This window comes from Pan troglodytes, chromosome 9, assembly GCF_028858775.2.
Source record: "Pan troglodytes isolate AG18354 chromosome 9, NHGRI_mPanTro3-v2.0_pri, whole genome shotgun sequence".
Taxonomy (NCBI): domain Eukaryota; kingdom Metazoa; phylum Chordata; class Mammalia; order Primates; family Hominidae; genus Pan; species Pan troglodytes.
The window spans coordinates 134,358,084-134,378,537 of record NC_072407.2 but is presented as its reverse complement, the minus strand read 5'-3'; the positions used below and the strand labels follow the sequence as shown (position 1 = coordinate 134,378,537).

General features: G+C 45.2%; 1 protein-coding gene across 5 annotated transcripts in view; it reads left to right on the top strand.

The window, feature by feature from the left end:
• The window catches only part of OPCML (opioid binding protein/cell adhesion molecule like), a 1,137,716-nt gene that overhangs the window by 1,109,555 nt on the left and 7,707 nt on the right, over positions 1 to 20,454 (top strand). For 3 of the 5 annotated variants that reach the window (XM_016919880.4, XM_016919883.4, NM_001012436.1), the window contains 3 exons: positions 5,796 to 5,933; positions 6,375 to 6,495; positions 6,917 to 7,068. In XM_016919880.4, the coding sequence (XP_016775369.1) occupies positions 5,796 to 5,933; positions 6,375 to 6,495; positions 6,917 to 7,068 (411 nt within the window). Of the gene's footprint in view, positions 1 to 5,795; positions 5,934 to 6,374; positions 6,496 to 6,916; positions 7,069 to 7,968; positions 8,073 to 20,454 lie in introns of those variants that run through there. The other 2 variants (XM_016919879.3, XM_009424509.5) reach the window with 2 other exon arrangements.

The window sequence follows — 20,454 nt, the reverse complement described above, 5'->3', positions numbered from 1 at the left end:
CAGGATCGTCTGTAATAGTCTCTCTTGCTGGGCAGCAGGGAAACTCCTTTTCTTATTTTCCCAGAAACCCAACCATGTGAGCCAAAAAGACCCCTGGGTGGCCACCCTCTGCCCACTCCCACTGGCTTCCTTCTGGCAGCTCATTTCCCTCTTGCTTTCTTGCTCCTCCCACTTCCCCTTCGCCACACCTTGTCCTCCCTGTGTGGCTGCCTCCTGAAACCCTAGATCCTCCTCACTGCTCTCATCTCCTGTTGTTCTTTTCCTTGGTGGCACAAGCCCCCAGAAATGTTGCTCTGTGTGTTACCTCCTGGCTGGTCTGGTACATGCTGCAGCAGGTGCTGGCATTTTATCTCAGAGCAGCTTCTGCAGGTAGAGCCATGCCCTAGACAGCAAACCTAGAAGGACAGTCAGGGTGGGGATGCTTAGAGGTGACTTTTAATCATTCCAAATGGAGAAACCAGATGGGGATTGCCTCAATACCAAGTTTTTTTTTTTTTTTTTTTTTTTTTTTGCATACTGTGAATAGACCAACAAAGGGACAGGTCACCTGTTTAGCCTGTTCTTACGCTGCTAATAAAGACACACCCGAGACTGGGGAATTTATAAAGCAAAGAGGTTTAATCGACTCACAGTTCCACATGGCTGGGGAAGCCTCACAGTCATAGTGGAAGAGCAAGGGACATCTTACATGGCAGCAGGCAAGAAGCTTGTGCAGGGGAACTCCCATTTATAAACCCATCAGATATCATAAGACTTCTTCACTACCAAGACTACAGTATGGGGGAACTGCGCCCATGATTCAATCATTTCCACCTGGCCCTGCCCTTGACACGTGGGGATAATTACAATTCAAGGTGAGATTTGGGTGGGGACACTGCCAAACCCTATCTTCACCTCCTAAAATTGTCCCCAGAGGTATTCAGAGAGAAGACAAGATATTTTGTCAGGACTTTGTATAATCCAAAAACGTGGAAGGCTAAAATCTTTGACCCCTCATGGTTCTTCTAACTTTATAACTCTAAGGAATTGGCTGAGGCAATAAACAGGAAAATTGGATGCAAGAACGGTGGCTGAGATATCGCTGGCACAAAAGGACATAAAGGGAGAAAGAAAAGAGAAGTCGGTCAGGAAGCCCCCATATTTTGCTCTGGATTTCCTGTTTGATCTTTTTCATCCCCAAATAGTTAGGTTTCTTTCAGCTCTAATAAATCTTTTTGACTCACTACACCTTACTTGAGGGATCTAGAAATGACAAAGAACTAAAAAATTGAGCCTAAGATACAGAAAAATATAAACTGCTTTGAGTCCTGGCCCCATGAGATTGCAGACTACGCAAGGTGAAGATCCTTGTTTTCCATATCGTCTCTGCCCCCATTCCCTCACCACAGCGTCTGACACAACACCTCGCTCATCCTGGATGTGAGCAGAATAAGTGCAGTGAGGTCAGAGCCAGCAGGCCAGCCAGTGGTCCTTCTCCCCTGAGTTGTTTTTCTGTCTGTTCCTCCATTTCTAGCAGAACAGACCCTGCTTGTGGATGTTTCATGCTCTTTGTATTCTGTGACTGTGCTGTTGGAATATGTGTCCCTACTGAAGACGCCCCCTTAGATCCACAGAACCCTGAGGCTTCTGCTCATCCTATCCCCAAGGATGCATCCTGCATCTGAGGCAACAACCCCCACATCCCCGGATGAATGGACTCATTTGTATTTTTGCAGATCTTAATTTTGCTAATGCAGTGAATTGAACTCATCTTCTTTGAGGCACTCTTTCCATGCAAACAGCCTCAGTTTTTACATATTTCTGCCAGCGATTCAGAATCTGCTTTCTGTTGCTTCCAACCTTGTTATATTGGGATGCTGGGGTGCTTAGAGCAGGTTCATAATGCCTCTGGGTTATTGTCTTACTACAGGACATTTTGCTATAAAGCAAAACTGTTGAGCAGACTTGCAGTTCCTGTTTGACAAGGAAAATATTGCAGTCTTACAGCCTTTTTAAAAAAGTCCTTGGTGAACACATCTTCAGAATCTTTCCAATGGCTCACAGGCCATCTTGCTTACCCCACCTCTGTCTTTCTTTCCTTCCTCCTCCTCCCTCTCCTTCCTATCCTATCCTGTTCCTCCCTCATCTGTTTCTCCCTGCCCGTTTTCCTTCCTTTAACTCATAGTCAGCAATTTGGTTTCCTGGCAGCTAGTAAAGAGGATTAAAACATTGATTGCCTTCTGCCCCATTATCTGCAGCATGGAATCAGAACTTTACATTGCAACCAGAACTGGAGAGGGCAGCCCTACAGCTTCCTAGGTCTCCAGGCAAGTAGCAACCTAGATTCATTCTGCTTTAAAAATTTCACCCAGCATTCAAAGTAGTTAAGAAAATAACAGGTAAGTCACCTTCACTGAGTCTGAGATGGAGAGAAGTTTCAACAACATTTTCCCTTTTTCAACGAAGAAACATGTTTTGGTGAGGATGCATGTTATGTGGGAAGATCATGAAGAATCCATGCATCCTGATTCTCAGCCTCAATGTAGCCAGCCTACTGAGCCCTAAACTCCAAAAACAGTGAGTCCTTGGAGGGGCAGGCTCCACAAGGGTCTCAGCCTGAGGGGCTCTTAGTATATTTTCCTAACACACTGACCCTAGAAGACTTCACGTGTGTGGGTGGGAGAGAGCCCACGAACAGCGCGGCACAGTGCATCACAGCTTCACTGCTCAGGGTGGGGGCCCCGGCCCAGCCATGGAGGCAGCCCCTGGGCATGTGTCAGAAACGTGGAATCCCAGACCCCATTCCAGACCTACTGGATCAGAATCTATATTTAAAAAAAAAACTCTAAAGAATTTATATGCAAATTAAAATCTGAGAAGCACATTGTACAAACTTGACAAAACTCATTTTCTCACTTAATGAGGTAGTATTATAACGATCCCCATTTTACATGAAATGCACTTTTTCTTCCTTCCTTCCTTCCATTTCTGCTGTTGCATAACTGGTCCCATAAAAACAGCATCACAGACAGTGAAAACAAATCCCACATTCCAGAAGTTGCCATGTCATCTGGTAATTCCACTGGAAGGATGCAGGACCTGTCTTACCCATGTAAATGCGCACGGGCCTCCCCATTCTGTGAAACCATCCCCTCCCTACGTGTAGGTCAACATTTCTAAGTCTACTGGCATTCATGGATCTCATTTTATCTGAAGCTTTTACGGCATCTGGCTGAGGTCCACCAAGCAGCATGATCTGGGTCCTTCTTCTCTCTAAGGAAAGGGGAATGTTGACCCTGCCTGAGACTCCAGCCAGGCCCTCAGCAGGTAGCCCATGTGTTTGGTTAAATGCAATGCAATTTAATTACTCATGGCAAAATCCTCTGTGGTACATTTTGAAAAAATAATGGAGTCATAGTAGTAGAAATCCAGGCTTCTCATTCTACCACATTTATTTCTTTCAGGAAAAAAAAAATGGTGAGGTGTCTGGAACGTCATTTTGATGTGTTTGATTCCATTGTTGTTTAATCCTTAAAAAGGCTTAGATTGATCAACTAATTTTTCTTTGTTAAATTTCATTTAAAAAGTAATCTCAGAATCCCTTTCACTATGATATTCTGTTAGCCTATAGAGAAATAAAGGGAGTAGGGCAAGAAAGTGTTTGCATAACCGTAATGCACCTTGAAGAGTTAGTGTATGAACTAGCCTGGATCATTATGTCTGCTGTGGTAGAGGCTTTTGATCCAGTAGCACCATCCAGCAAATGCCGGCTTAACCCAGACTCAGGTGGCGCATGCTCTGGAGTTTCTTTCTTGAAATTGTCTAAGTTCCCGTCTGGTGGCTGGAACCATCGGGGGTGAGCAGCATCATTCAGGAGAGATGCTCAGATCCTAGGCTGGGAGCGTGTGGGTCGCTATTTCATACCCCATTTCTTCAGTCTGGGGATCTTTCACCCTGCACCCTTCAGCCACTCCTTATGTGGGTCCACCCAGATTTCCCAATGACTCTGAACCTCACATCTGTGGGTACATTTTGGGACCCTGTCACCAGGACCAGGTTTGAGGAGGGTAGCCAGGCAAATGGATTGCTCCCACTAGCCAATGCATTATTTCCTCCATGGAATTGCACAGATTGGACTAACAGAACGGTGCTGATTTGCAGTGACATTTCTATAAATAGATGATTGGTAGCCAGTATCCAGAGACTGATGGTACTCCCTGGGTGGGCATGACCTGGGGTAGGACGTGGAGGCAGGGAAGACAGCAAGAGCCAGAAAGCACACGGTCTGGGGAAATGGGTAGGTGGGTGGTGGAAGCCCCCAGGGCTTAGACTTGGAGCAGAGTCAGGGCACCTAAGTACCTGCCTCCTTACCCCCTATACCCCAGCCCACCTCCACAGACCCTTACTGCTGCACATCTTACACACTACACACTAGCCCACCTCCTCCACCTTCCTGCTGCACACCCTACATCCTGCACACTGGCCCACCTCCACAGACACCTTCCTGCTGCACACCCTATACCCTGGACACCAGCTCATCTCCACAGACACATTCCTGCTGCACACCCTACACCCTACACACTGTCCCCACCTTCCACCTTCCTGCTGCCCACCCTATACACTTGCACACCATCCCACCTCCACAGACACGTTCCTGCTCCACATCCTATGTCCTACACACTGGCCCACCCCCTCCACAGACACCTTCCTGCTTCACACCCATGGTGGACCCAAACCCATTGGATTAGAACATGCTTGCACAAGGTTGTGGCGAAAGCTCACATTTTTGTTGCCCTGAAAACTACTGTGGCCCTCAGGACTGCAGGCCTATAAGAAATGCAAACGGCTGTGCCTTATCCTTGGGCTTTATCTTGATTTTGATGAGATCTCAGTGTTTTGACAGAACTCAGAACATTTGTGATGGAAGACAGAGGGTCTGTTGTCTTTGCACTGAACCACAGGGAGTAAGATAAGGGGTAAGGCGGAGAGGCCAGATTGTTGCAAGAACCTGTAACGGTGGCATAAAAGCAATACAAATTTTGCAGCCCATAATATTTTGAATTATAAATGACAAGTTTCACAAGTACCTGAGAATGAATCCTCCAGGGAGCTCCACCAAATTGAGTATTAAATCCACTAGGCTATTCTGGCAACCACAGATCCAGCATTTGGGGCTATCACATTTGTGTTGGCCAATGCTTATTGAGCACCTATTACAAAGCCATCATGGGGTCCTTCCTCGTTCATTCATTCTCACTCTATCTTCTCCAACACAGGTGGAAACAAAACCAACTACTTTGCATCTATTTATATTAAAGGGTAGAATGCTTACTTATTCGTTCTACAAGTAGTAGTTTGTATTCTGCATACAAAAACATTTCTACAAATGAAAAATTAAGATGTGCTCCACAGTAACATACCCTAAAGTTATTCCATAGTTTTATTATATTATTGATCATGACAGTTCTTTTTAAAATATCAGTTTGGCAATGCACTGAAGTATTTATCATGTCATCTCTGAGGTAATTATCACAATAATCATATAAGAAAAATAATGACATGTTTTCTTACCAAATGCTCTAAGAAAGTTAAGTGACTTGACTGAAAATACATTGATGCAAGACTCAAGCACAGAATTTCTTTCTTCCTTTGCCGTATCTTTTGAGCAACATGATGCCCTATGTCTTTGACTTGATGTCCTACTCCATTCTGATGGCTTTTTCTCTTCCTCCTCCTACAATCTCTACATGTGAATATGGTTCTGTCCCTGGTTACACAGTTTCCTGATTGTTTCCTGTCTGCTTCTTTCTTCCCAGAAGGCCAGGGCTTTGTAAGTGAGGATGAGTACCTGGAGATCTCTGACATCAAGCGAGACCAGTCCGGGGAGTACGAATGCAGCGCGTTGAACGATGTCGCTGCGCCCGATGTGCGGAAAGTAAAAATCACTGTAAACTGTGAGTGGACCTGCACCAGGGGGTTCTGGGGAAAAGACGGCACAGGGAGTAGGTGGACAATCTGGTAATGGCAGTGCCATTTTCCAAAGGACCCAGGTTCCTGCCAACAGAAAAATACTTCATCAGATGGCTTTGCCCACCATGGCCTCCGTGCCATTTGTCCCTGGAGTCTTCCTGTGACTGCCAGAGTTTTCAGCAAATGGAGAGAATTGTTAACTGAGAATGGGTTTGGAGGCCTGAAAAAGAGGTTGGGGTCAATGCAGTATCTTCAAGCAGCTTATTTTTCCTGAAATAAATGATTATTTTACTGGGAAAGAGGGTTGTCACAAGAAATCCATTTACATAGCAAATGGCTGGATGTGCCCTTCATCTCTTTCACGAAATCACTCTGTGTGTGCGTGCATGCATGCCCGTGCATGTGTGTGTGTGTGTTTCCCACAGATCCTCCCTATATCTCAAAAGCCAAGAACACTGGTGTTTCAGTCGGTCAGAAGGGCATCCTGAGCTGTGAAGCCTCTGCAGTCCCCATGGCTGAATTCCAATGGTTCAAGGAAGAAACCAGGTACCTTTTAAATGACACCTGGACAGTTCTGAAGCAGAGCTGATGGTCTATCCCCACATGGGAGAAGGATGAGGATGAAGAAAAGGGGAAAGATAAGGCAAAACAGAAATGTATTATGCCCTCTTTTGTAACAAAGTCTCTTTTTACAACGGGAAAAAAAATGGAGGAGGCTGGGAAGTGGAGAAAATGAACTGACCATGATTCTGAATCTGAGACTGGTTGTAGACATGTCAGTCATTGGGAATTAGAAGCCAGTACATTTATCCCATTGGGCAAGAGCATCCTTTCCCTTCTCCTCCTGTTGGACACTGAAGTGCTTAGGGTTTGAGTTTGAGGGACGAGGTTAATTGGAGGAAAGAGTTTGGTGACGAGGAGGGCCTCTTTGTAGAATGAATTGATGGCAATGTCTTCCCTCTTGCAGGTTAGCCACTGGTCTGGATGGAATGAGGATTGAAAACAAAGGCCGCATGTCCACTCTGACTTTCTTCAATGTTTCAGAAAAGGATTATGGGAACTATACTTGTGTGGCCACGAACAAGCTTGGGAACACCAATGCCAGCATCACATTGTATGGTGAGTGCTGGAAGCCTGGATACAGTGGGCTCAGCCACATGGGGAAGCTTGAGGGACTCAGGAGGGAGAAAGTTGCAATCTGCTTGGCCTGTGTCCATCCATCCTACTCAACCCACCACCTGTAGATAAGTCATACTTCTCCCTGCCATTCCCCTAGCATGCCATGCAGAGATATTTACACAGTAATTGATATTTCATGGTCATTAAAAGGCAAAGTTTGCCCTTACAATAGCAGTAAACCAAACTGTGAATCAGGTAGAATGGTTTTTGTATAAAGAAGATAGAACCATGGGTCAATTCAACTGTGTAATTTTAAGATGCCTTCTGTAGTTGGAGTCTCTGATTCTGGGGGTGATATTTGTTGCTTTAAACCAAGTCACCTGCTTCCATCATGAATCTCATGTTGCTTGCATTTCGTATTCTCATCCATGGGGAAGAATGGAGTAGTAGTCTGAGACCTTATCAGGTGGCTGCTCTATCCACAACTGGAGCAGCAAACCCTCTCTGAAGGTCTTTCCCTCCCATATGGGTGGAGAAGGCTTGGGAGCCAGGACTGACCTCCTTTAAAGCACCTACGTCTCCCTAACTCCATTTTCCCACACTGTGGCATCCATATCCTTCTGCAACATTTCACACCATGGGCCAGGGCCAGCTTGTTGTGATACTTTATGTGCATATGTATTTGTTTATTTGCTGAGGTTTGATTAGAGGGAAGCATCCGATGAGTAGGATGAGAGGATGAAGGATGAAGAGAGGTATCCACGTTTCCACGTGCACCTCAGACACAAGCTTTCAGCACTGACATTAAGTAAACTTTGTCCACCAACCATCTGAAATGTGTGATCTATGTCTTTTGTTTTCTCTCTGCATTGTGTGTGCATTGTGCTGTGTGTGTCTTAGAAATAAGCCCCTCATCAGCAGTGGCAGGTGGGTACAGCATGTTCCTTCCTACCTCTGCCTGCCTGAATGCCTATGCCTTTGAGTTTTAGCCTACTTCAAAGATAGGCTTGCCTGCTTCACCTCTGTAATTTATGTCTCTGAGGTCGATAGACCTCAAGGGGCTTGGTTTACACAGTTTAGATAATAAGCATGAAGAATATGATGGCTTTCAAATGCACTCTGTGGAATAGCTTTATGTGTTTCAGGGGAAGGGGTTTTTGCCCCCAAAACAAGAACCTTATATTTGGTAATCTTTGAAAAGAATGCTCATTCTGCTATTTCTGCACATGGCAGCACCAAGAGCAACCCAGCCCAGAGACCAACTGGATTAATAGATAACTGTCTCGGTGGGGACATCACCCTATTATGAATGTTTTATTATTTTAGCCCAAGGCAAACAGGGCTAATGGTTTAGTTCTAAAAACTTTATTTTAGAATAAAAGTACTTGGGATCATTATTATAATCATAATATCTGCTATTTACCAAACGTGTACTGGTTTCTAGGCATCATGTCAGGGCTGTGCAAGGCACATTATTAACCCCATTTTACAGGTAAGTGAAAGGAGGACTAAAGAGCTTGGGTAACACTGAAGACCACTTAGTTAATGAATAGATACTGGATGAGACCTAGAGAAGGAGCCCTGTATTAGATATTGGAGCATTTGCCCACAGCGTCAGCAAAGAGAAACAGGCACACGCATGCATGCACTCACACACACTCTTACACAGTCGCTGAGGCATTTAGAAGAAGCAGTAGCTGCTGCTCAGCTCTGCTTCCAGAACTGGAAGACCCTCAACCCTACTGTTCTAAGATGTCAATCTCATTCACATGCAAAGAGATGACATTTGAATTTTCTAGACCTGAAATCAGCTCCTCAACTATCACTGCTCACAGCTCTTGATCCAAGACACTCACAGATGTATAGTCCTGCCCGCAACCCAGTGACCAGGAACACCCATGCCTTAGTCTTAAAAACACTGAGAGGATAGGGTGGGATTTAGTCACTTCCCTGCCACAACCTGCCATTATCCCCATGGTTGGTGGGATTGCTGTTGCAGGGAGTATGATGCAGAGAAGGGCACAGGACTGACAACCCAATGGCCCTTCTTGTCTCTCTCTGCCCTTCACTAAGAAAGAGGTGTGTCATGGCAGATAACAACAACCAGTGTATACCAAAACTGTCTTAGTTGGCTTGTGTTGCTGTAACAAAATACTACCGATGGGATGGCTTAAACAACAGACATTTATTATCTCAAAGTCCTGGAGGCTAGAAGTCCAAGATGCAGGTTTCTGCCAAGGTGGCTCCTGTGAGGGCTCACCTCATGGCTTGCAGACAGCTGCTATGTCCTCACATGGTTTCTCCTCTGAATTCTCATAGAAAAAGAGAGAGAGGGAGCTTTCTGGTGTCTCTTCTGATAAGGACAGTAACTATATTGGATCAGGGTCCCACCCTTATGACCTCACTTAACCTTAATTACTTCCCTATAGGTGCCACCTCCAAATACAGACATACTGGGAGTTAGAGCATCAACATAGACATTCGGTAGTAGAGGGATGCGATTCAGCCCATAGCACAGGCAGACATTTACATCCCAATTCAGCCTTCACATCCCAATTCACTTAAACTTGCTGAGTCTTCCTTCCTGCATATATGCTATTGGGACATTAACGCCTGCTTCAAGAGACTGGTGACAGGATTAAATCAGATTGTGTCCATTCAGAATCCCATAAATGCTACGTTTAGATGTGTGGATTCGACCACAAACAAAAACCACAGGCCTGAGTCCACTCGGCTAAGTAGGGTGATATTTTCTGACCTGTGGACATGAGAGTGTCACTGTGAATTGTCAATAAGACAATGTTCATCAAAGCGGCATGACTCACTGAATACTGTCGTGTTTCTACTGGTACCCGCCAACACTTATTGTGACATGGCCCACGCTATCGCCTCTTCCCTCCATATGCCTGCCAGAGTCACTGCTCAACTGGACTTCTTTTCTTTCCTCCAAAGTCCCCTGTGTCCTTCCTCTCCAGCATTCACAGTCCCTATAACCCACCCTATCTCCCTTCACCCTGTTGGCACACACTTGCATTCAGCATCCCTTCCTGAAGGAAGACTTTCCTGACCTCTCTGAGCAGGCCAGTCCCCAATTCTGCATCCACTCATTCCGTGCCTTTGACTGCTGCACTCACACAGGGCATTCATTGTCTAGCATTCATTTAGCAAACATGCATTTAGGACCCGTTACAAGCCAGGCACTGTTCTATGTGATCAGGAGACAGCAGTGACTCAACAGATAGATTCCTTGTTTCTATAGACTTTATCTTCTAGTTGTAATTTTGTTTTTGTTTAATATTTCAAAAGTTGTTTGTTTAAAGTATTTCTTCCTCTTTATCCTGTAAGCTCCATGAACATAGGGGCTATACCTGGCTTAATCCCTAGGACCTAATACAAAGATCTACACACAGTAGCTCACAGGAAAACTTTGTGGAATGAATGAATGTGTGAATGTATGTGGGGATGGAAAGGACGTATTGGTCACAGCCACAATTTAGCTGTCAGGAATTGAAATGCCATGGCATAGAGGAAGGGGTATGTGTCTCACCCTATGCTGCTCGCTGGCTGAATGGCTTTGGGAAGGTCAATCTCAGTAGGTCTTTTATATTTTTAATCAGTGAAGGCATTTTGGATAAGATGTTTGGTTTCTGTGGTCCCTACAAGGCACAATTCTCTGATCCTATGACTGTGTGGCAATAGTTTCAGCACAAGATCAGACAGATAGTGTCTGGTTGACCTGCTCTTTCTCCTGGCCAGGGATGCTCTTCCTAGTCCTCAATGCCCCCATAATTATGCCTAATTATTACCAACCATTTACTGTGTACAGGGCACTAGACTAAGTGCTTTTCCTTTTTTATCACCCTTAGTGACTCTATGAAGTAAGTACTATATTTATCCTGATTTTACACTTGAGGAAATTGAGAGGTTAGGCAGATAACTCAAAACACCCTGGCTTATCAGTGCTTGTGCTGGGATTTGAGGCTATATACTCCCATTCCCACGCTGGAGCACTTTGCTCCTATTGCAATCCAGCTCATAAGACCTGGCAACCCATCATGGACATGGTGACTTTCCAAATGAAGCCTCATATCAGCAATTAGTCTTCTTGGACCCATCTCCCACATCAAATTCTCCTTTCTTCTATCTACTTCTGAAGCCATTCTTGTAAAGGACAATTTTTAGATTTGCAACCCGTATGCTCCTACTTCCCCAACACACAGTCCCCATCTGCAGGCATGCATTTGTATTTACTCTCACAGACGGTCAGTCTGTTTTCTGAGAGCCCTCTTTGACTCTGCCCCATGATCCCTTCACAGCGTGCCTCTCTCACACTACATCTTTTATATATTTCATACCTACAAGCAAAGAGCAAAGGAAAATGGGATATAAGCAATTTTGAAAGAATGCAGAGGACAAAAACTGGAGACAATGGGTTGGTGAGTGGTTGGAAACCTGAAATGACTAGAAACGTGTGAGTGACAACATGGTAGGTGATCATCCGAGATGAAACAGCTGTTGGCACTGATATGAAATGCTTCTTCTTCATCACACCGGTTGCCTTCCCCACACAGAGCCACAAGGACAGAGTGGTCAGCTAGGCAGAGCGCCAACTCACAGCCATATTTTAGACCACCCACTTTCCTTAGCCCCAGGCAACTGCAGGTGCTGGAAAAGTGGCCCGATGTGGAAAGGCGGTCAACGCCAGCAGCAAGGAACACGGGGTTCCAGTCCTGACTCTGATACAGACAAACCGTGATGCTGTCTGTTCCTAAGTCATGCGTAAAACAGAAAAGCAGAGCAAAATGAACTCCAAGGTTACTTTCAGCTTTCTAAGTGTCTGGGCTGAATTTGGGAAACAATGGGAACAAAGGGCGAGGAACAGGTCTCCAAAAGCTATCAACCATAACCATGGACAATCTTTGCACAGTAGCTTGCTCCAAACATTGAAAATCAGCTTGCTCTAAGCATTCGTTAGCTTTACTGAGTGGGTGCAGCCATTGGAAGGTCCACAGGGAGCCCCTTGGCACCTCGAAGTCTTGCCAGGCCTAAGTACAGCAGGGGTGGCTGGGTTTCAGCTTGCTGACCACAGCTCTGTCCCTTGTGGAGGTGACTCACTTTCTCTCAGTTCGCCAACCCCCTTTGTCCCCTCTGGGCCTTGAGCAAGAAGCCCCATCCCCCCATCCTGTCCTTAATGTGCAGAGAAGGAAGATTCTGGACTTGATTACATCCGGCACTGCAGAGAGTGCGACGTGCTTAATGAGGCATGTAAACGCCTGGATGACTGGAACTGGCAGGGGAAGGGGAGAGAGAACGCAAACAAAGCCAAGACGGAGGGGGAGACTGCAGAGAGAAAAACAAATTTCTCACATTTTATCTGTGAAATTGCAGCGACACAAATCAGTTACATTAAGAGTTAAGTGTAGGGCGGAGGGACAACTCATAGGAATCCTGTCATCGCAAGTGAAAAAGGAAAACGCTCCAGTTAAGTCAACATCTGTGCACAGAGTTTCTTCCTCAGGCCAAGCCTGAGCCCTCTTGGAGCAGCTGTGACTCCAGCCTGCCTCGCGGCTCCTGGGAGCCATGAGGGCGTAATCTCTATTTTCTTTTGCTAATGGCCATTCTTCTAGAATAAATATACATATCAGACTGGCTCTCTGAGCCGGACTTCCTTCTGCCAGAGCCTGCACCAGGCAGCGGCTCTCACCTTCTGCCCTTTGCTGACCTCCTTCTCATGGGAAACCATCCCACCCATGGGCAGAGCCCTCAGCGCCGCTGCCTTATCCCCCACCTCTCTCCTCTTCCCCCTCCATCTTCTCGTTCCATGTCTGTATTAGGGCATCTTCACAACTACACCTATCCCCAGGTGGCTCTAGCTGGGACATGGAGAGGGGGCACAAAGACTGAGCTTCTCTTCAGTGCGACCTCCATGCCTCACCCGTGCCTTTTCTTCCCTCCAGCCACAGGCCTCTGGGAGGGAGAATTCGCATTGTATCTGCCTTTCTCAAACCTACTTATGCCTCAGCTACCACGATCTGTCTCCCTCTAACACCCGACCTTGTCTCAGTGCCAGACCCCCTCTCACCCCACAATGCCCCACTTCTGGCTTCTGTGATATAACCGGGTGGTGACTGTCTCCTTACCTTCCTCAGTCTGCTTCTAGCTCCTCCGGCACCTGCCCTATCAGTCTTCCCGGGGGTCAGCCTACGGTGAGAGGGGAAGGGCTCTACTGTACCTTCAGGCACCCAGTGGTGAGGTATTTGTTGGCCTGCATTAGCCTTATTCCGGATGCTTTAAAAATGCAGATATGTGAGCCTTGCCCCAGAATCATTTAATCAAAATCTCTAGGGAAGGTCCTGAGAATGTACTTTTTAAGAAGCTCTCCCAGGGAATCCTATGCACACTGAAGATTGATGGCCTCTGAACAACAGCCTGATAATTCCTGAATTTGTGTCTTTAGTTCTCTCCCGAATTCTGAGCTACAAGCCACTCTCTCTCCCTGAATATTCCGCAGGGGTCTCAAAGGCAGCCCTTCTCCGCTGGGAACGCTCGGGGCATGCCTCGCTCTTCCCCTGCACACTCTCTGGAATCTCTGGTCATTTTTGACTTCCTCCTCTCCCTCACTCCTCACATCTGTTAGCCAACAAGTCCCACCAAATGGCCTTTCCTCTGACTTCTCCATCTCCATTATCACTCACATTGTGGCAGGCATCGCACATGGACAATTGTGATATCCTCTCACTGGTTCTCTCATCTTTCTTCGGCAATCCAACTCCTGTCGGTTTGCCACAGCAGGGCCAAGTGACATTTCCAAAACTCAGAATGAACCTTGTCATTTCGATTGCTGAAAACTTCTGCCTCCCAGAACAGCTTGGCATTAAGGCTGTTCTCGCTGTGAGATCTGCGTAGCCTTATAGCTTCAAGTGTCCCCAGCACTCCACCTGCAACCTTCCCTGCATCCACCAGGCTGGGCCCCCTGTGTCCCAGATCCCGTTACACATCATTCTGTTGCCACTCTCCATCCATCCATCCATCCATCCAGTCACAAATATTTGTTTAGTGCCTACTGTATGCCAGGAATTATACTAAAGACTAAAGTACCAGGCGAAACAGAATTTCTGATCTTGCACAAACAAGTAAATAGACAGTTACAATAAAATATAGGAAGTGCCATGCTTGAGGAGTGAAGAAGCTGCCAGCTATCGAGTGTCAGCCACACATGGCTTTAGACACCTAAGAACACTTTGAGATAGATATTGTTATCATTTTTCATTGGACAGAAGAAGATCCTAGAGCTCAAAGAACAAATGATGTTACTGAATTCCCCCAGGTAGGAGGGATTCCACCATGGACGGAAGGTGCAAGGGACAGCAGCAGGTTTTGTACCTAGGTCTGTCTGATCTTAATCCCCTGTTTCTTTCAAACCCATGTACTGTGTCTCCCAGTGTGCTGGAGGGTCACAGAGGCAGGCTTGTGCCCTCTTCTCTGCCTGATGAGTGCATACTTTCTGGACTCTGCTCAATGATGCCCCATATGTAAAGCATTTGTGAGCTCCACTGAAGGATCAATCCCTCATCTTTTGGTCTCTCATGGTAGATTACCCCTATGCTTATATTTTGTTTGTGTCTTTTTCTGCACTTAGAGGATGTAACACTATATCTTCCAGTGAGTGTTGCCCAGTAACTGTTTGTTGAATTAATAAATATATCTTCCGGCCAATGAGGGCATCAGTTATAGCCTCTATACAGTTCCATACCTTTCACTAACCAAAGAAAAGCCAAATACCCAAGAGGACTCGTAGTCCCCTCCCCTCAGGGAAGCCAAATGACTATTTTTCTGACTTTCCCTTGCATTCTGGCCTCCTGTATGTTCCAAATCTAATTTAAAATTTGGGGACCCCCATCCCAGATCTCCTTTTTGAAGGAGGCTATACCACATATTCCAATTCTCTGTTTAGGAAGACGTTCATCACATGATATCTTCTTGCAGAGACATCAAAAGCTGCACATATTTGTCCATTTCCTGCTGATAACGTGTATGATTTTTATTTTTCAACTCCACAATTTAAATCCAGGTGGGAAGGGAATGAGTCAGAGAGAAACACCATTGCTTTTGGCTGATGACAGCGGCGTAATCATTTGTATTTTCCCCCAACCTGCAAAATGTCAACATATTAGAAAAAAACAGCAGACATTTCCCATTTCATTCTTGATGAGGTTCCTTGTCATTTGCTCGTACCCCGCCCTCCTCGCTCTGAATCATTGACATCTGGCTATTAGCCTAAGCATTTAGAATTTAACATTGAGCGTTCAGGGTGTGCTGATGTCAGCACAGACACAGAGCTTATGGTTCAACATAGACTCAAGTCTTGTCTCTTCCAGGTTTGTGATGAGCTGACATATTTGAATTAACTTCTGATATTAACTTCTTAAGCTTTTGTTTTTGTAGTAAGCACAAAACAGGGTGTGTTAAGGAGAACAGAAGAAAGATGGTTGCCTCTTTATCGACTGGTCTTAGTTGTGCTGCAGAGCCTCATTGGTTGATCTTACTTGTGAAACAACACAGTGCCACGTTTGCCGCTGTAATTAAACTCAATGGAGGAAAAGTTCCCTTTGAAGGGAAGTGATGTGCCTTCATCAGCCAGCACCTCTAAAAATAGCTTTATGTTTCACCAACAAGTGTAACACACACATCATCTAATTAGATTTCTTTGCTCCTCTTTTAATCACCAAGAACATCATTATCCTTTTGGTTCCTCATTAGGAAGGTCACACAGTTCATAATCAGACTTACAAAACCTATCCAAATTTCAGAACAAAACCGTATCTTCTTAGACTTCAGATATTTCATTAATCTCGCTGTGCTATCAACAAGCTCAACTTGCCTAGGGGCTTTTTATTTTCTTTTCTTTTTTAGTGTGGTCACGCTACCATCTGCCATTTTAGTAGAATTTCAGCTATATAGTTTATGGTTTCTGGAGATCGATGTCATATTTTCATTGTAATCATGGAAAGGAAAACCAGTGACACATTCCAATACCTTCATGGCTTGTTATATACACTACATTTTTAAGCTTCAAAATCTCTCATGAGGCAGGATCTCAGCAGGAAGCTTCTATATTGTTTTCTGAGAGCTCTGTGCTGAGTTTGGGTGCTGTGATTGTCAACACCTGCCACTCAAGAGGGTGGTGAGCCACCCCTGAATGCAGCAACAAAAGCTTAGTGCCAGGATGGCCAGGCTTGAAGTTCCCAGTTCTTATGTGGTAGGCGTGGCTTTATTCTGTTTTAAGCCTTCAACCAAATTTTCTTCTAAAAAAATCTAATGTTTAGGCCAGGCGTGGTGGCTCACACCTGTAATTCCAGCATTTTGGGAGGCCGAGGCGAGTGGGTCACTTGAGGCTAGCAGTTCAAGACCAGCCTTGGCAACATGGTGAAACCCCGTCTCTACAAAAATACAAAAATTAGCCAGACATGGTGGTGCATGCCCATAATCCCTGCTACTTGGGAGGCTGAGGCAGGAGAATCACTTGAACCTGAAAGGCAGATTCAGCCGAGATCGTGCCACTGTGCTCCAGCCTGGGTGACAGAGTGAGACTCAGTCTCTAAAAAAAAGTAATGGCAAAAACCATGATGACTTTTGCACAAACCTAGCAATTTACCAAGATACGTAGCCTCTCAAAAGTAGAATTTTTATTTGTTCATTTTTGTTGTTGTTGTTGTTGCTATGTGTCTTACCCCTGCTGAGCTTCCCTTGTAGCTGCATGGACCTGCTCTGGCCATAATGTCCACACAAATGGATCCCTTTGTCATTTCTGAAACTTGTCTCTTAACCATATCTGGTCTCTAACTATTCTTTCTATATTCTAAAGGAAATCTTATTTGTCTGTATACCTGTCCCCAAAGTATTTTGTTGTTGTCACTGTGTTGTCACTCAGTTTATTTTGTGGCTTTGCATCTTCATTTCAGCTTATATTTTTAAAGATGCTTAACTTCAGGCGTGAAGAAGCCATTAATTTTTAACATTAAAAAGGGTGAAGGAGGAGGTGCTGGAATAATGGTAAAGGGCATAATTACATGTTCTTACTTTCCATTTATCCCTGAAAATATTTAATTAAGCCTGATATTTGTAGCAGCCATTCTAGTTCATTTGAATTATTGTTAACCATAAATAGAGAAAGAGTCCTTAAACGTGGCATTTGCCCACGGAAAGTACTGGGCTACTGAATACGTTTCCTCAGAATAGCTGGCATTCATTAGGAAGATTTTACCTGTGGTTAGCAGCCACTTCAGGCCTTTCCAGAAGGGACAGGGTCACCCAATTACCAGCCAGAGCCAAGCTTGCTTTCAGCTGGTGTTGGAGAGTAACCTTTGAGAACCTAGTATTCTAGAACACCTCTTTCTTTAAAAGCAGAACCCCCACACAAGATGCTGTTTTATGGATTAGCAATTCTTGCCTTAGTTCCAACTCACCTAATATTTCATCATCCTTTACTCTGTACTTGATGATTGCACACACCATCTTAACTCATTCTCAGAGCAACCCTGCAAGGGTAGATAGAACTACTCCTTCCACATTTTATACATAAAATAAACTGTTTCAGAGTAGTCGGTGGTCTTGTCCAAAGTCTTCCTGCTATTGGGTAGCAGAGCCAGAATTCAAATTCAGTTCTGACTCTTAAAATCAATCCTCTTAAGACTATCCAACAGGCAGGATGTTCCTGAGATGAAAGGGATTTAGGGTTATTTGTTCCAAATGGCTTTCTTCCCAGAATCTGTGATGGTTTAAAAAAAATATTTGTCTGTTTATATGTTTATTTATTTAGTCAAGGACAGAGGATAAGCTAGCTCCTCCTGAAGTTTGTGCTTTTTGAAGGTATGGACTGTTTCTGTCTTTCTTTGTGAAAGCAGAGCCTAGTGCATGGCAGGGATCAATTCACATATGTTGAATGAATGACTTCAACATTTCCCAAGGCTGGCTTGGGGCCCGTCTCCATTGCAGGATGGACACATTACCCTTTGACCTAGCCAGGAAGCTTGGCTATGGCTGGCTCCCAAGTGCCCTGCTCAATGCCCCACATCCTCCAGAGCCCTCACAGCCAGTGGTCTCTCTCAGCTGCAATCTTAAGCTATCTCATCTCTTTACTCACTCCCTTACCAATACCTCACCCCAGGTTCAACATATTTTGGAACTATCTAAACAAGCTAGTATTAGTCTCCACTAAGAAAGGGACAGGGAGGTGTGCAGGTCCTGTTCCAACAGCAGTTGCCATGATCACATGACTACTTTGTACCAGGCACTCTACTGATTACGTTCATCCTTCAATCAGTCCTGCAAACTCAGCATCATCACGCCTGTTTTCAGTGAGAAAACAGGAAGTATCTTGCCTAAGATCACAGAACTGGCAACCCACAGGGTCAGAATTTAAATCCAAATTGGTCCAACTCCAACATTGCCAGATTGCGGTCAGCGACCTTACCCCGGGGGAGCGTAGACAGCATTTCCTGAGGTCCCTAGGGATGTTTTCTCAGTTATGCTTCCAGGAAGTCTGCTCCTTCGCCTTTCTTCCAAACCCGTGGGCTTTTATCCGGGAGCATTTTAGCATCAGTTTTCTGGAATAGAATACGTCATTAAAAATCTGCCTCTCAGCTGGGCATGGTGGCTTACACCTGTAATTCCCACACTTTGGGAGGCTGAGGTGGGCAGATCATGAGGTCAGGAGTTCGAGAACATCCTGGCTAATGTGGTGAAACCCCGTCTCTACTAAAAATACAAAAAATGAGCTGGGCATGGTGGCGGGCGCCTGTAGTCCCAGCTACTTGGGAGGATGAGGCAGGAGAACGGCGTGAACCCAGGAGGTGGAGCTTGCAGTGAGCCGAGATCATGCCACTGCACTCCAGCCTGGGCGACAGAGCGAGACTCCATCTAAAAAAAAAAAAAAACCTGCCTCTAGTATTCTAGGTTTTAGAGAAGAATCACCTTTCTTCCAATTTTTACCAATAAATGAATAAATACAAACATCTGGGTTTCTGACCCTATATATTGAAATTCAAAATTGTATCGTCTTGGGTACCAAGTACCTGGAGAAGTCCATGCAGCTGTTACCAGCCGAGGCCATGCTCTAAGAAAACTGTACTCAACCTGACTCTGAAGCCATGTATGCAAGCTTCAGTGCTACCACCGCTGAGCTCAGCCTGAAGAGTTCCTTCAAAACCGTGTCCTCCCCTGTCACACAGGTGGCTCTGTAGCTTTGTTGAGCTAACATTTACAAAAGCCTCATGGTAACCCGTGGGACCAAACGTGAGCCCCGAGGCCATGGGACCACACCAAATTACTTAAATTGCAGCAACCCATCACTTTTATATTAAAGCAGAAAAGCATTTGGCCAAGTTAGGTGAGCAACTGTAGCATACAGCAGCCTAGTGGGAGAGAACTAACCCAGAAACTTTCTTTTCCTCATTTCCAGTTACACAGGGCTACTGCAAAGATGCAATTAAAGAATGAGTTCATTGCCCATGGCTTTTGTCTCACACTCTTCAAGTCTAGAGAGTGTACATAGATGTACCCGCTCCAAACACAGCTGGAGAGCCCTCCGGCAGAGCCCTCACCGCATTGGCATTTGGCCCAGCTGACAAGTCTCAAATGTGCCCAGGATCTGTATGAGGAAAGTGATGCTAGCTTCACTGTGTATTGTAGTGGATTAAATTCATTCTCTGGCCACAATAGCCCAGCCATTTCTCATACACCAATTGACCAAAGGCACTTTGGCAGTAAATTGCTGTGGCATTTGATACGACAAAGCAGGTGCTCATCATAGCTGCTGAAGAATAAAACTCCCTGAAGCCACATAGAAAATGGGGCTGCAAAAGGGAAACTTTAGGGTCTAGAGTGTTCGGTGCCCTCTTGCTGTCTCAGGGGAGATGGAATTCTGAAGTGCAAAAGGCACATGTTGACGGTTTTCTTTCAACTGAAGAAGGCTGTCTGGCTACTCACCAACTATCTCTCCTAACACCTGGATGCAGAATTTCCATTCATGTAATAACTCAGAGAGCTAATAGAAGAAGGACCTCACAGGTCATCAAACCCCATCTCTTCTCAATTTGCAATGCGAGAAGCAAAGCCCGGAGAGGGACCGTCACTCAGCTAGGGTGCAGCACATTCATACAGAGACACTGCATTCCCAGTCCATTGTTTCTCTCACACCATGATACTGTGGTCCCTGGAAAACCTGCACAAATGGTCATTTTCTACAGAGAGGAAGTAGACTTGTAACAATTAAGGGCATAGATTCTGAGGACAGTGACTTGGTTCTAATCCAGCTCAAGGTGCATAAGTTGCGTGGCCATAGCTAAGATGTCTAACTGCTCTGTTCCCAGTTTTCCTATTTACAAA